Below are 15,691 nucleotides of genomic sequence, written 5' to 3'. Positions count from 1 at the left end.
TTCTTTTAATGTATTGCTGATTCAGTTAATATTTTGGTGTTTTTGCATCTGTGCTCCATGATCATTTTTAATGCATACTCTCTTTTAATAAATTTTATTGATATTAATACCTAGTGAGTACCTGCCTCCATTTCACTCTTACTGTATCTTTTCCCTCTAAGATATAATCACTGTTATTTTACTATCAAGTTCATTTTGTTTTAAAATATCAAAAGGCCATCTTTGAACACAAGTTTCAGTAATTAAAAGGCTTCTTGAGGTGTTCTTGTTTTACTCTTTTAATTTATTTACCTTTTATGTATCATACTTCTCAGTTTAAATATAAATTTAATCCTCTATTTTTATCATTGTATAGAATTAATCATTTCACAAATTAACCTCAGATCATTTTTTTAAAGATTTTATTTATCTATTTATGAGAGACACAGAGAGAAGGCAGAGACATAGACAGAGGGAGAAGCAGGCTCCTTGCAGGGAGCCCAATGTGGGACTAGATCCCAGAACTCTGGGACTATGCCCTGAGCTGAAGGCAGACGCTCAACTGCTGAACCACCCAGGCAGGCATCCCTGGATCAATTTATTTAAGGAAATTAAAAATAATGAGTAAATACATGTAAGATCTGCATTCTAGATCACCATCCTGTGCCTACTTTTAGGATGATTCTGCATCATTCGTTAATCAGTGCTCTTAAGACAACTTTAGTGCCATTTTTAATAATAGTAGTCAGAAAAATGGTAACTGGCAATTCTTACCATTGTCTTTAAGATCTGTCAATTTGCAGAAAAATGGTAACTGGCAATTCTTACCACTGTCTTTAAGATCTGTCAATTTGCATGACACTTTAGTTTCAAAGGTATCATTCCTCTGCTGTATTGAGTCACCCCTTTATAGCAATAAAAAACATATACTAGTAATAGTAAGTCATTGGAATAGCAATCCTGCTAGTGTCAAGATTCTAGTTTTCTCATGCAAAATCAAATGGATATTTTGAGTTAACATAGCAAGCCTGAGACTACTATTTTTGGAAAATCCTACTTACAATGTTAGCCCTTGGTTGGCATCCAGGAACTAGGATTTAAGGAGGATTGCCACTGTTCTTTAACTAGTAAGAGTAGTTTACTGTACCACAATAATTTGGGTAAACAATATGTTTTATGCTGGAAGACCAGCTTTGCTTCTGGGAGCCTGAAATTTCAGTATATCCTAGGCAGAGGACCAACCATGACCAACACCCAGTAAAAACGCTGAGCAGTGAGTCTCTAATAAGCTTCATTGGTAGACAACATTTCCCATGTGTTGTTATGGGTTGCTGCTGGAGTAATTAAATTTGTTCTGTATGACTCCACTGGGAAAGGACCCCTGGAAGCTTATATCTAGTTTTAGCCAGACTTTGACCCTTGCACTTTTTCCCCTTCCTGATTTTGCTTTGTATCCTTCTGTTGTAATAAATCTTAGCTGTGAGTAAAAACTACGTGCTGAATCCTATGAGTCCTTCTAGTAAATCACCAAACTCAGGAGATTTCAGGGGCCACCAACACAGCTATTTGGCTAACGGTTAGATCACTTTGTGAATTATTGAAAAATAAATGTGTATTAAGAAATGTTCAGGGATCCCTGGGTGGCGCAGCGGTTTGGCGCCTGCCTTTGGCCCAGGGCGCGATCCTGGAGATCCGGGATCGAATCCCACGTCGGGCTCCCGGTGCATGGAGCCTGCTTCTCCCTCTGCCTGTGTTTCTGCCTCTCTCTCTCTCTCTCTCTCTGTGTGTGTGTGACTATCATTAAAAAAAATCATTATGTTTATATTTCTTATTGGAATTTAATAATGAAATTAAATTTACCTTTCTTTGACTTTAGAGAAGTAACTGAAGTCCGTGACATCACCAGAAAATCAGTTCCCCGCAATTCCTTAGAAAGTGCTGAATATATTAAAGTCATAACCAGTTTATTAAATGCAAAAGACTTCCGTGATCGTATTAATGGGATTAAGCAGCTTTTATCAGATACTGAAAACAATCAAGAGCTTGTTGTTGGAAACATTGTGAAGGTAATGAACTATAAAAATTAATTTTCATTCTCAATATGTGGCTAACAGCTCATTTGTATAAAAAATTGCCCTAAATCTTAGTACCTTACATATATTATTATTTTTTTTAAATGTTAAACTTAGAAGAATGGATTGTTTAGGTTTTGTTGTATTAAAAACATTCTAGACCAATTCAAAGTAATTGGAGAGAAATAAGAAAATAGCTGCTTATTTATCTAAATTCTCCCACTAGGTGGTAACTTCTTGAAAAGCTCTGTATTCTCAGAGCTCTTGGGACCTGACATTCAGTGACTATATGTTGAGTGCTTCAATAAATATTTTAAGATCCAGGGCATTTAAGAGCTCTCATATTATTTAAGAATAGATATTAAAGTTTTTATGTGTAGATTAGAATCGTGGGGGGGGGTTGGTTGTTTTTAAGATTTTATTAATTTATGCATGAGAGCCACAGAGAGACAGAGAGAGGCAGAGACACAGGCAAAGGAAGAAGCAGCCTCCATTCAGGAAGCCCAATGCGGGACCTGAGGATCACGCCCTGAGCTGAAGGCAGACGCTCAACCACTGAACCACCCAGGCATCCCAAGATTAGAAATCTTGTATACATTAATTTATATACCAACCCTTTAGGAAGATACCAAGAAATAGAAAAGGAGGTAGTAATAAATGAGTGTAGATGATTTATGCTTCTTCAGAGTTAGTTCAGTTAATTCCATTAGTAATTTATTAACTGAATTCCATTTTAAATTTGTATTTATGTTCATTAAACTTGGCCAAAGTACCGTAACTACTCTTTTTTTTTTTTTAAAGATTTTATTTATTTATTCATGAGAGAGGCAGAGACATAGAGGGAGAAGCAGACTTCTCACAGGGAGCCCAATGTGGGACTCCATTCCAGAACCCCAGGATCATGCCCTGAGAAGGCAGATGCTAAACCACTGAGCTACCCAGGCATCCCTCATTACTACTAATTCCAGTAGTGCTGTGTCTTAATTTTCAGAAGAAAAATACCATATTATCATGCCATGGGCACCAGAAAGTTACATTTTCTGATATCTGTTGAGTAAATATAAATCTTTTGGGAAGCCTATTTGTACCATGAAAAATTTTATTTATATGTATTATGTGAAAGATGTATATGTATATATCTTAGCCTCACAGATTAGCTCTTCACTCACTTGATGTGACTAAATATTTGCTTACCATTCCCTTAATATACCTTAAGCTTATAAATATTTGCTTACCATTCCCTTAATATACCTTAAGCTTATGAAAGTTAAGAATTCTAAAGAGCAAATTGTTAAAGTAATCAGGTATTAAGGGCAGCCCAGGTGGCTCAGTGGTTTAGCGCCGCCTTCAGCCCAGGGTATGATCCTGGAGACTCGGGATTGAGTCCCACGTCAGACTCCCTGCATGGAGCCTGCTTCTTCCTCTGCCTTGTGTCTCTGCCTCTCTCTCTCCCTCTGTGTCTCTCATGAATAAATAAATAAAAATCTTTTATTTTAAAAATTCTCATAAGACACTCACTTAAACTGAAACTAAATCAGCTCTCTGCGGTAAAACTTACATGTCTAATTTTGTTATGAATAGGGATAAAAGTAGAAACTTTTCTTGAGTTCTTAGAGTTGGCTAACTTTGTACCTTCCAAAAAATAGCATTTTTGTCACATTTACAGTAAGCCAGTCATCTTCCTCCTAAGCCAAATTTCTCAACCTTAATTTATTAGTATGTCTTTTTGGGTGATTTTTGAAGACTTGTCTGTTTCCTATAAGTAGTTTTGAGACTTAGATTTAGCATCCAAACTTTTATATTTGTTATATATTATTAATTTTGTATGTAAAATTATATTAAAATGTGCATATTTATATATTTTTTTATTTTATAAAATTCCTATTATCTAAGTTCAGGTTAAATAGAATGTTGTGTGTATGTTTTTAACAGTATATTAACAGGATAAATACTAAAGAATGCCAAAAAGAATTTAAATGATTATAAACATTACTTCACTTTAAGTAATTTACCAATTTACTTTCAGATCTTTGATGCTTTTAAATCTCGACTTCATGATTCCAATAGTAAAGTAAATCTGGTGGCTCTAGAAACAATGCACAAAATGATTCCTTTGCTTAGAGATAACTTATCTCCTATAATCAACATGCTAATTCCAGCAATAGTAGATAACAATCTGAATTCTAAGAATCCAGGCATCTATGCTGCTGCCACAAGTGTTATTCAGGCACTGAGTCAGCATGTAGGTAAGAAATCTTTACTTTGGCGCTCAAGTTATTTTGAGTTCTGTATTTTCTGATTTTACACGTGATTTTTTTTATAATGTTGAAATCATAGTCAATATTTTGTCATTTAATGTTGTAATAGTCTCAGTAGTATTTTAAATTATTTTTAGAGATAAAATGCTTTACTATTAAATTGACTTTATCTCCCCTTGTTTTTGACTTTTTAGTTCCTTTTGTCTACCTCAGTCTCACACCTGATGCAAAATTCACTTTAAATGGATCAGATTTCAATGTAAAACTTAACTGTAGAACTTTTAAGGATAACATAGGCAGAAATCCATAGGACCTGAGGGCTTGGTGAAGAGTTGTTAGCATGACACATGACTGATGACACTAAAAGCATGATCCATAAAAGGTGATAAATTAGACCTCAGCAAAATTAAAAATGTTTGCTCTGCAAAAGACCCTAGTAAGTACATAAAGAGACAAACTACTGATTGGAAGAAAGTATTTGCATACCACATATCTGGGAAGAACTCATAGTATATAAAAAACTCTCAAAATGGAACATTAAAACAAACAATCCAGTTAGAAAATGGACAAAGGACATGAAGAAACATTTCACTGAAGAGAATATATGGGTGGTGAATAGATACATGAAAAGCCGTTCAACATCCCTAGTCATTAGGGAAATATAAAATGCAAGTTAAGATCATGATCACTACACAAATGTTAGTCTGCTGACTGCTATAACAAACTACTACAGACTGGATGGTGTGAAAACAAGCATTTACTTCTCACAGTTCTGAGGCTGGAAAGTTTGAGGTCAAGATGCCAATGGTTTTAGTGTCTGGTGAGGGCCTACTTCCTGGTTCCTAGATGGCCCCATCTTCTGTTTTTGTCTTCACACGATGGAAGGGACATTGAAGCTTTCTGGGGCATCTTTAATAAGAGCACCAATCCCATTCATGAGGGTTCCACCTTCATTACCTAATCACCTCCCAAAGGCCTCACCTCCAAATACCATAACAATGGGGATTGGGTTTCAACATATGAATTTTGGAGGACACAGACATTCAGTTTAAAACAGTATTAGGACAGCTAAAATTAAAAAGCGGGATAACACCAAATGCTAACAAGATTTCAGAGAAACTGAATATCTGCTACATTGCTAGTGAGAATGTAAATAGAATGGTGTAGCCACTCTAGAAAAGAGTTTGGCAATTTCATAGAAAAGCTAAACTACACTTATCATATAACCCATCAGTTGCATCCTTAGGCATTTATTCCAGAGAAATGAAAACTCACTTTCATCCAAAAATCTATACACTATTGTTCATAACAGCTTTATTTGCAATAGCCAAAAATAGCAGACAACTTAAATGTAATTCAGTGGGTTAATAGTGAAAAAAATTGTGATGCATCCACACCATAGAAAACTACTTAAATAATAAAGTAGTATGATGGATACACACAACAATTTGGATGAATCTAAAGGGCATTATGCTCAGTGAAAAAAGACAGTCCCAAAAGTTCACATGCATAGGATTCCATCTCAAAATTTTATCTCAGATTAGTGGCTATCAGGGTTTAGGGGTGGAAGCAGGGATTGGATATGACAATAAAGAGAACACTAGAGAGATCTTTATGGGATAGAATAGTTCTGTATGTTAATTACAGTGATCATTACACAAATCTACACATGTGATAAAATGACAGAACCATACACATGTAGGGGCATCTGGCTGGCTCATTTGTTAGAGCATGTGACTTTTGATCTCAGGGTCATGAGTTCAAGCCCCACATTGTGTGTAGACCTTACTTTAAAAAAAAAAACAAAAATTAATAAAGAAGGTGAATGACGCAGGTTAGAACTTTGTACATGTATTGTATTGATGTCAAATTCCTTGTTTGATGTGTACTATGACCATGTAAGATGTAACTTTGGTGAAAGGTACACAGGACCTTTTTTGTACTATCTTTGCAATTTCCTGTGAATCTATAATTATTACAAAATCAAAACTTTGAAAAAATCAGTAAAGATAAAAACTACTCTCAGAAAACCTTTTTTTTCTGTTTTTTGGGGCTTTTTTTGTTTGTTTTTGATAAACCTATGTAATATTTTTTGGAATAAGATGCCTGGAAGATGGGCAATTCTTTTGCTTTTTTATACCGTATGATATCTCTTTTAATACTCTGTGAGATATTTTTATATATTTGCTATATTATTTTATTAAGGTTTTATAGATCATATTAAAGCGATTGCATAAATTTAAAATCTTTGCATGAGTATATTTTCCTTTCAGTGCTATGTAATGGAAACTAAGATCTCATAATTCTTTATATATCTGTATTCTTTTTTTTAGACAATTACTTGCTTCTACAGCCATTTTGCACAAAAGCTCAGTTTTTAAATGGAAAAGCAAAACAGGATATGACTGAAAAGCTTGCTGGTAAGTATTTTTTAATTGCTATTTCTTTTTTTTTTTTTTATTTTTTTAATTTATTTATTTATGATAGTCACTCAGAGAGAGAGAGAAAGAGAGAGGCAGAGACACAGGCAGAGAGAGAAGCAGGCTCCATGCACTGGGAGCCCGACGTGGGATTCGATCCCAGGTCTCCAGGATCGCGCCCTGGGCCAAAGGCAGGGGCCAAACCGCTGCGCCACCCAGGGATCCCTAATTGCTATTTCTAAAGAAATATTTTATTAACTAAGGATAAACTGATAGGCATTTCAATTTAGTTTTGGGATAACTACCAAATTCAGTATCACCACTCACAGTGTAGAAATAAATTGCATAATGATCCGTATGAGAAACTTTTAAGACTTAACAAAAAAAATTTTTATAAAGGTTTTTAACCTTTTTTTTTCCAGTAAGTATTTATTTCATCTTCTTGTCAGTAGCAATAATACAGGAAAAATAAAAAGACATTAAAATCAGTTTAGTGCTCTTAGAAAACTATTTCAAATGATGTGTTTTATAAAAGATCAGTGAGTTAAAAATATATATATATATATATGTTTTTATTTTATGTAACTACATGAGATGAGTTTTGGATCTAATTCCTGTCCTTACTACTTTTGCCTGAATTAAGTTGACATATATGAAATTCTAATATTTAAAGATTCCAATTTTTGGAAGGAAAGTTTCTGACCTTACTTTTCTTTAAAATCCCTGACATTTTAGAACAAATGGCATAGGGAAGAAGTTTAGTATATTTTGTATCCTTTTTAATTAACAGAACTTCAATTTTTTTTAAACATCACTATTTATTTTTACATTTCAGATATTGTTATGGAACTTTATCAAAGGAAGCCCCATGCCACAGAACAGAAAGTGTTGGTTGTTTTATGGCATCTCTTAGGGAACATGACAAATAGTGGCTCTTTGCCTGGAGCTGGAGGAAATATACGAACAGCCACAGCTAAATTATCAAAAGCACTTTTTGCACAAATGGGCCAGAATCTATTAAATCAGGCTGCATCTCAACCACCACATATCAAAAAGAGTTTAGAAGAATTGCTTGATATGACAATATGAAATGAATTATGCATCTTTGATGAAATATAATATGAAGAAAATTGTTTACATAATGACAAATGGAACTTTTTTAAAGTTACATTTTCAGTGCCTGCACTTCATCTAGTAAATTAAGGCAATGGTTATTTGTATTTGCAGCCAGTGAGTACACATCTGCCTTCTATCAACCCTACCATTTGCACCCATCACGTAAAAACCTAAAGTAATTAATATAACCCTAATATTCATGAAATCTGAGGCACATAGAATGAATCCAATTATATTATTTTTGAGGAAAGTCCTGCTCATTTGCACTATTCTATAGAAATCACAATTCATTGCCCTATATGTACAATTAGATTTGTAATTAAAAATATACTTTTTATTATGTAATCATGTTCTGCTATGTCTCATTACTCAGCCTTATTTAATGAAGTGAAAGAAAAGTCATTGAACTATGTTAATACAAACTAACTTTTGTGTGCTATTTGTGAAAAACATGTATTTCTAAAATCAGTTCGCTAATATGATTGTGCAGTATTAGCTTGCTTTTGCTGCTGTGTTAATGTGATATATTTGCTTACCATTTGGGTTAAATCATCTACATAATTGTGAAATTTAACAAGTTATAATGAAGCATGATGACCAAAGTTTTAGAAAACACTTAAAACATTTTAAATGCACGTTAAAGAAAACGTGTTGAATGTAACTTCCCTATTTTTGTGTGCAAACACTAAATTTTATTTCTATATGTCCCAACATTTATAAAGGTGTTATTTTGCTGCCCAGTTGTGTAATTCTCAAAAATAGTGCCAGGTCTTCTATAGCTTTTCTCAGAATTCTTGGGCTATAAGTACTGTATGCATCTGAAAAAGAAAAGGATGTTATAAAAATAAAAGGATTTATTTCTGTAGATGTGTGAGAGGTGTCCTATTTTTCCACCTTCCAGATATGTTAAAATTAAAAATATATATATTTTAATATTGACTTATTACTTTCACTTGGTATAATTGATAATAATACTGACCTATTTCTATTGACCTAACAATAGACCTGGGTTATAATTCCAGCTTTAGAGGAAATGATCCGTGTGACCTTGGTCAAGTCACTTGCCAGGTCTAGGTCCAGTTTTCTCACTTCTAAAATGTGAGGGCTGGATTAGGTGATTTTTAAGGTTCTATCTTGTTCTAAAATTCTGTGCTTCTGTTGTAGATTACTTGGTGATCACTTTATTAGAATTGTGAGCTATCCTCGTTCTTTTTTACTTCTTATGTCATTGACTGGTTTTCTAATGTATTTGGCTGCCTTTTAAATTGTGATTCTTTGTATTACTCCATGACTGCTGAGGGAAAAAAAGGGGTTTTACAGCAATTTGAAGCTAAGCTGAATGGAAAGTAAAGACTTGTTACCTTTTCTGTTTGTAGGTATTGTTATATATATTCATAGTTACATATATGCTTTTTAAAAATGGTTTATCTTTTCTTCTAAGTGTATTTTATGTTTCTATAATTTAGGTCTGAAGTTGACAAACCTTCAGTCAAGGACCAAAAAGTAAATATTTTTGGCAAGGAGATTGTGATATTTTTTTTTGTTTTGTTTTGGTTTTTGTTTTTGTTTTTTATAGCCCTTTAAAAATGTAAAAACATTCTTAGTTCAAATCAAACAAAAATAGATCTCTGGCATAGTTTGTCAGCACCTGGTTTAGACTCTTTTGACGTCAGTTGTAAATCTGAAATCATCATTAAATTTTGCTTTAGCTCTCAATGGTATGCACCATTGAAACAATAGTCACAGATTCCAAGTATTGTTAATTTTGACCATTGTCCTTGTGTCATTGTAAATGTGCCTACTAAATTTGCATTGATTGGTTGTTGGATATATTGAAGGTAAATTTTAAATTTCAAAGGCAAAAGACCATTACTTTATGTATAAGCTTAATTATCCCTTTAAAAAAATATGTATACTACGAATTTTCCATTGAAAAAGTACAGTAAAGGGGCGCCTGGTGGCTCAGTCAGGTAGGCCTTCTTCTCAGGTCATGATAGCAGGGTCCTGGGATTGAGCCCTGTGTTGGGCTTCCCTGCTCAGCGGGAAGTCTTCTTTTTACTCTCCCTCAATCCATGCCCCCTGCTCATATGTGCACAATCTTTCTCTCTCTCAAAAAAAAAAAATCAATAAAATCTTAAAAATAAAAGTACAATAAATATAATCACTACTACTAATAGTACTTTACATAGAAAATACTCATTGTGTAACAGTCCCAAGCCTTAAAGATTTCCTCTATTTTAGTAACTTATTGAACACTCAGAAATCTAGCACTCTGTTATCAAGAATTGTTATCAATCCAGAAGTCAACAAAGAATTTGGGGGACTGATCACTGATTGAAAGAACTAAAGGAGCCGAAAGACTGAATAAATTGGAATGAAGGAATTCTTTGTACAAGCAATAATAATAAAAAAGTTTATCCCCATCATCAGTGCAACTAAAAACTAAAAAAATTTAAATGGCATAAATAACCAGTGGAATCCATATCATACAGTTGTTGAAAATGTTAAATAATCACAGGGCAATATCCATAGTGTGTTAAAAAAAAGAAGCCTGACCTCAAAATAAATACAGTTTCTCTAACATATGCACACAGAAATAGAACTGGAATTATATACCTCTAACAACATGTTAAACTATAGTAAACTATGAGTAAAGAAGTTAATTTTTTTAGTTTACTATTAGGCAGTTTCTATTTTTTCAGAAATGAGCAACTGTATTGCTTATGTAATATAATTTAAATTACAATAAGTGAAAGTCTGAAGAGAATCTGAAGAAAAGGTAATGCGAGAAAGAATATGGCAAAAAAGAGTGAATATTAGTATTAAGGGAAGTGAAAATAACTAGAAAGGAGATGACAAAGGGAAGCAAGATATAAAGAGCTTAACACTGATTTAGAAAGCATTGATTTGGAACCTCGTTTATTTTTAAGATTTTTATTTATTCATGACAGACACAGAGAAAGAGAGGCAGAGACATAGGCAGAGGGAGAAGCTGGCTGCCCATGGGGGGCCCGATGTAGGACTCCAACAGGAGACTCTGGGATGACACCTGGAGCCGAAGGCAGACACTCAACCACTGAACCACTCATGTGTCACTGGAACCCAATTTTATTATTACTTACCAAACGTTACGTATATTCTGAGTTACTGTGGGATCCAAAATTAAAATGGGATTATGTATACGAAAACATTTGTAAATCTCAAATTTTCTACAAAGGTAATTTATTCCCAAGAGCAAATGAAAAAAAGCACAAACCCTATAGAAATCTTTAGTGATAGGATAAGTTAAGCTACTTACTTCATTGCTAGTTAGAGGATTGAATATGTCAAACAAAGGCAAAATCAATTAAGCACTATATTATTGATTTGTGGTGTCATAACGTGTACTGTAAAAGAGAACCTAAACTCTTACTTCACAATTAAACTCTGGGCAGAACAATGGATAAACATAGGCTTAAATTTAGGCATTAAAGTAATTTACAGATTTAAGCAAAGTAATCAATTAAAAAATACATGTAATATAAGTGCTTGGGTAGCTCAGTTGGTTAAGCATCCAACTCTTGACTTCCATCATCTCAGGGTGCTGAGATCAAACCAGATGCGGAGCCTGCTCCCCCCAACCCCCACTCATGCACGTGCTACAAATAATATCTTTTTTTAAAAATACATGTAATGGGACAACATTATGTAAAATGAAGATAGAGTAATCTGGTGGGGGATGCCTGGGTGACTTGGTTGAGCATCTAACCTTGGCTCAGCGTGATCACCGAGGTCCTAGGATCGAGTTCCAGGTCGGGCTCCCTGGATGGAGCCTGCTTCTCCCTCTGCCTGTATCTCTGCCTCTCTCTGTGTGTCTCTCAAGAATAAATAAAAAATAAAAATAAAAAAAGAATCTGGTGGTACCAAATTCTGCCCAGTCTTGAATTACTTTTTTTTTTAAACCACTAATGGTGAATGATATTTAAGTTTGAAATTTATTCTGGAAACAGGAAGCAATATTTTCGAGAATGGAAGTGGTATGTTTTTTTTAAAAAGCCAGTAGTATGGTGTTAATTGGATGGAGCAGGGAAAGGATGGAGGCAAGGAACTCAATTTAAAACTCTAACTCAGGGGGATCCCTGGGTGGCTCGGTGGTTTAGTGTCTGCCCCTGGCCCAGGGCGTGATCCTGGAGTCCTGGGATCGAATCCCCCATCAGGCTCCCTGCATGGAGCCTGCCCCCCACCCCTCTGTGTGTGTGTGTGTGTGTGTGTGTGTGTGTGTGTGTGTGTGCCTCTCATGAATAAATCTTTTTTTTTTTTAAATAAAGCTCTAGGGCAGCCCTGGTGGCACAGCAGTTTAGCGCTGCCTGCAGCCCAGGGTGTGATCCTGGAGACCTAGGATCGAGTCCCATGTCGGGCTTCCTGCACGGAGCCTGCTTCTCCCTCTGCCTGTCCCTGCCTCTCTCTGAATAAATAAATAAATAAATCTTTAAAAAATAAAGCGCTAACCCAAAGGGACTAATGGATTTTATCAAATGTTCCAGTCTAATGACAATATCAGCCTGTGCAATGTGTTGAAAAAGATTATAAAATTATATCAAGTTTCAATAGGAAGGAGTGTAGAGATCCACCCAGAGCCAGACTCTAGATAGTAAAGATCTAAACTATAGTAGAAGCAGTGAGAACTAAAAAAATTGATCTGAAAGAGGATCAACTGAATTGATGACACACTTAGGTTTGGAGGATAGAAGGGTCAAATATTAATGTTTATACCACTGGTAAGTTTCTCCAGAGGTTCTGCTTTTTTATTTAGGAAAGGAGGCCCTTTTTATGTACTTCTAGCTACATCTCATTGACTGTTTTTGGATTCAAGGGAAAGTAGGAAATTGAGTATTTCATTTTTTTTTCTTAGTCTCAGTAGTAGAGGAAGATAATGAGATTATAGTGAGAATAAATATGACTGACTCAACCTACAGGATCTACCATATTCTGTAAGCCCCCATTTTGTCTGAGGAACCACAATAGCACTTTATACCCCTGGGAACTGATACTAGTTCAGATCCAGTGTTCAATAAATTCTGAAAAGCTCATGTTTTTCCCCTGTATGAAATTACCTTGATAAATAGCCATAGATCTCTTTAAGGGAATAGGAGGGTTTTTCAAAACAATATTACTGTAGAATTCTTAAAGGTTACTTGCCCTTTTCTTTTTTTTTTTTTTGAGATTTTATTTACTTATTTGAGATAGCACAAGCACAGTAAAGGGGGAAGGGCAGAAGGAGAAGCAGCAGGGAGTGGGGGGAGGGCAGAGGGAGAAGCTGGCTCTCCACTGAACAGAGTCAGCTAAATGGGGGGGCTCCATCCTCGGACCCCGGGATCATGACCTGAGCTGAGGGGAGAGAATCACCTAAATCTGAGCCACCCAGGCGCCCCACCCTTCTCTTATTTCAAGGGGTGAAAGTTGTGACACTTTTTTTAAATATATTTTATTTTTATTTATTCATGAGAGACACACACACACACACACACACACACACACACACAGAGGCACAGACACAGGCAGAGGGAGAAGCAGGCTCCACACAGGGAGCCTGACCCGGGACTCAATTCCGGGTCTCCAGGATCACGCCCTGAGCTGAAGGCAGCGCTAAACCATTGGGCCACCAGGGCTGCCCTGTGACTCTCCTCACTAGAGGGTTTTTAAAAATATAAAACAACCAAGACCTTAGTATTTTAATCATCTATTTTGATCAATTAGATATTGCTAAATGTCCCTATTGGTCAGACCATTCAATTACCACAAAGCCCTGCTCCCTATTATCCTTATCATACTTCTTTGCCACTAATAATTGAGTTCTCTGCTATCTAGGAACCTTTGTATCACCATTGAAATCATGGCATGGCACCTATATCAACAGAAGACTACTCTAGCATCCTCTAGCCACAGAGAATAACCACTATATTATCTTCCTTGACTTATGATGGGAATATGTCCCAATAAATCCATTGTGAGTTGAAAATGTAAGTTGGAAATGCGTTTAATACACCTAACCTATCAAACATCATAGCTTAGCCTAGTCTAACTTTAACATGCTCAGGAAACTTACGTCAGCCTATAGCTGGGGAAAATCATCTAACACAAAGCCTGTTTTATAATAAAGTGTTAAATATATCATGAAATTTATTGAATACCATACTGAAAATGAAAAACAGAATGGTTGTATGGGTACAGAATGGTTTTAGGTTGGTTGTTTACCCTCATGATTGAGTGGCTGTGTGTGCTTAATCACTCTTGTACCACTTTGAAGTTGAAAAATTAAGTTGAACCATCATAAGTTGTAGTACTTTCCAAAGATGCTGTCCCTTCACCGGTGTGTTTCTTAAATCTTGGTGAAGGGAGTGTACCTGGCACTCCTAGGATACATAGTTATAGGTGAGTGGAAAGTTGTTCATCAGTAGTTCATGCTAACACTCCTATAGAACAAACGGTTAGTACCATTCCTGGCTATTTAAGCTAGCATATTGAATTTATACATACATATATATGTATATGTTAATATGTAATATTACAAATATATATATTGCATATATATATTGTCTAACCTAAAATCATTTCCTCCTCAGTCTAGCACTCAATGAAATTTCTCATGTATTCTTCATATTTTTGTCAACCTAAATTTGTAAAGTTTCAACTGTCTTGTTACATAAATCCCACTGTGCAGGTTTGACATTATAATTGGCCTCCACAATATGCTGAAATCTGATTCTGTTGTAAGTTTAGGAAAGACGGTAAGTAGGCCGCCTGGATGGCTCATTGGTTGAGTGTGTCTGCCTTTGGATCAGGTCGTGATGATCCTAGGGTCCTGGGATGGAGTCCCACATCAGGATCCCCACAGGGAGCCTACTTTCTCCCTCTGCCTGTGTCTCTGCCTCTCTCTGTGTGTCTCTCATGAACAAATAAATAAAATCTTTTTTTTATTTTTTTTTATTTATTTATGATAGTCACAGAGAGAGAGAGAGAGAGGCAGAGACACAGGCAGAGGGAGAAGCAGGCTCCATGCACCGGGATCCCGATGTGGGATTCGATCCCGGGTCTCCAGGATCGCGCCCTGGGCCAAAGGCAGGCGCTAAACCGCTGCCCCACCCAGGGATCCCAAATAAATAAAATCTTAAAAAAAAAAAATGAAGATGGGAATGTAACTGAAGAGGATGGCTAAGTCTGTCAATGCAAGAAGGCTTCACTCATTTTATATATTCTTTTATTTATTTTTAAAGATTTTATTTATTCATGAGAGACCTACAGAGAGCACAGGGAGCCGGACAGGGGACTCGATCCCGGGTCTCCAGGGTCGCGCCCCGGCTGAAGGCAGGCGCTAAGCCGCTGCGCCACCCGGGCGTCCCTATATATTCTTTTATATGATCACGTCCCCAAGCCCTTAATTTGTTTCCACTACGGTTTCCTCTCTTTTGTTTGTTTTTGATGTTTCCTCTTGAGGAAACCTGGGAGGACCCAAGATCTATCTATATCATCCCGAAGAACGGCGATTTAAGGATGAATTTTTGTACATGTTCAGGTGGGGGGTAAAACCTGGGCAGTTGTTGGGAAAACCTTCGGTTTGCTCCATAAGACAACAGTAGTTTTCTTTGAGGGGGTGAGGCGCTGTCTACGGTTAAGATCGAGGATGTCAGAGGCCCTAAACACTTGTCTTTTCGCTTAGAAAGTCCCCGCGGAGCGGAGCAAACCGCCGGCAGCGGCTCCGCGGGCCTGGGGCGGGGTCGGGGCGGAGACGGGGCGGGGGCGGGGCCGGGGCCCCAGATCCCGCGGAGGGCGAGGCCGGAGCGCAGCGCCACCACGTGACTCCTTCGCC

The 15,691-nt window shown here is 36.3% G+C and overlaps 1 protein-coding gene across 5 annotated transcripts in view; it reads left to right on the top strand.

Moving 5' to 3' along the window:
* The window catches only part of TOGARAM1 (TOG array regulator of axonemal microtubules 1), a 75,929-nt gene extending 67,219 nt beyond the window's left edge, over nt 1-8,710 (top strand). For all 5 annotated transcript variants that reach the window (XM_055309089.1, XM_055309092.1, XM_055309091.1 and 2 more), the window contains 4 exons: nt 1,856-2,045; nt 4,078-4,297; nt 6,643-6,729; nt 7,565-8,710. In XM_055309089.1, the coding sequence (XP_055165064.1) occupies nt 1,856-2,045; nt 4,078-4,297; nt 6,643-6,729; nt 7,565-7,818 (751 nt within the window). In that variant the 3' untranslated portion in view covers nt 7,819-8,710. The remainder of the gene's footprint in view (nt 1-1,855; nt 2,046-4,077; nt 4,298-6,642; nt 6,730-7,564) is intronic.
* Nucleotides 8,711-15,691: the final 6,981 nt, after the last annotated feature.

The sequence above is a fragment of the Nyctereutes procyonoides genome, unplaced genomic scaffold (genome assembly GCF_905146905.1).
Source record: "Nyctereutes procyonoides isolate TBG_1078 unplaced genomic scaffold, NYPRO_anot_genome, whole genome shotgun sequence".
In the NCBI taxonomy this organism is placed as follows: Eukaryota; Metazoa; Chordata; class Mammalia; order Carnivora; family Canidae; genus Nyctereutes; species Nyctereutes procyonoides.
The sequence above is the reverse complement of the archived record's forward strand: the minus strand, read 5'-3'. Positions and strand labels throughout refer to the sequence as shown.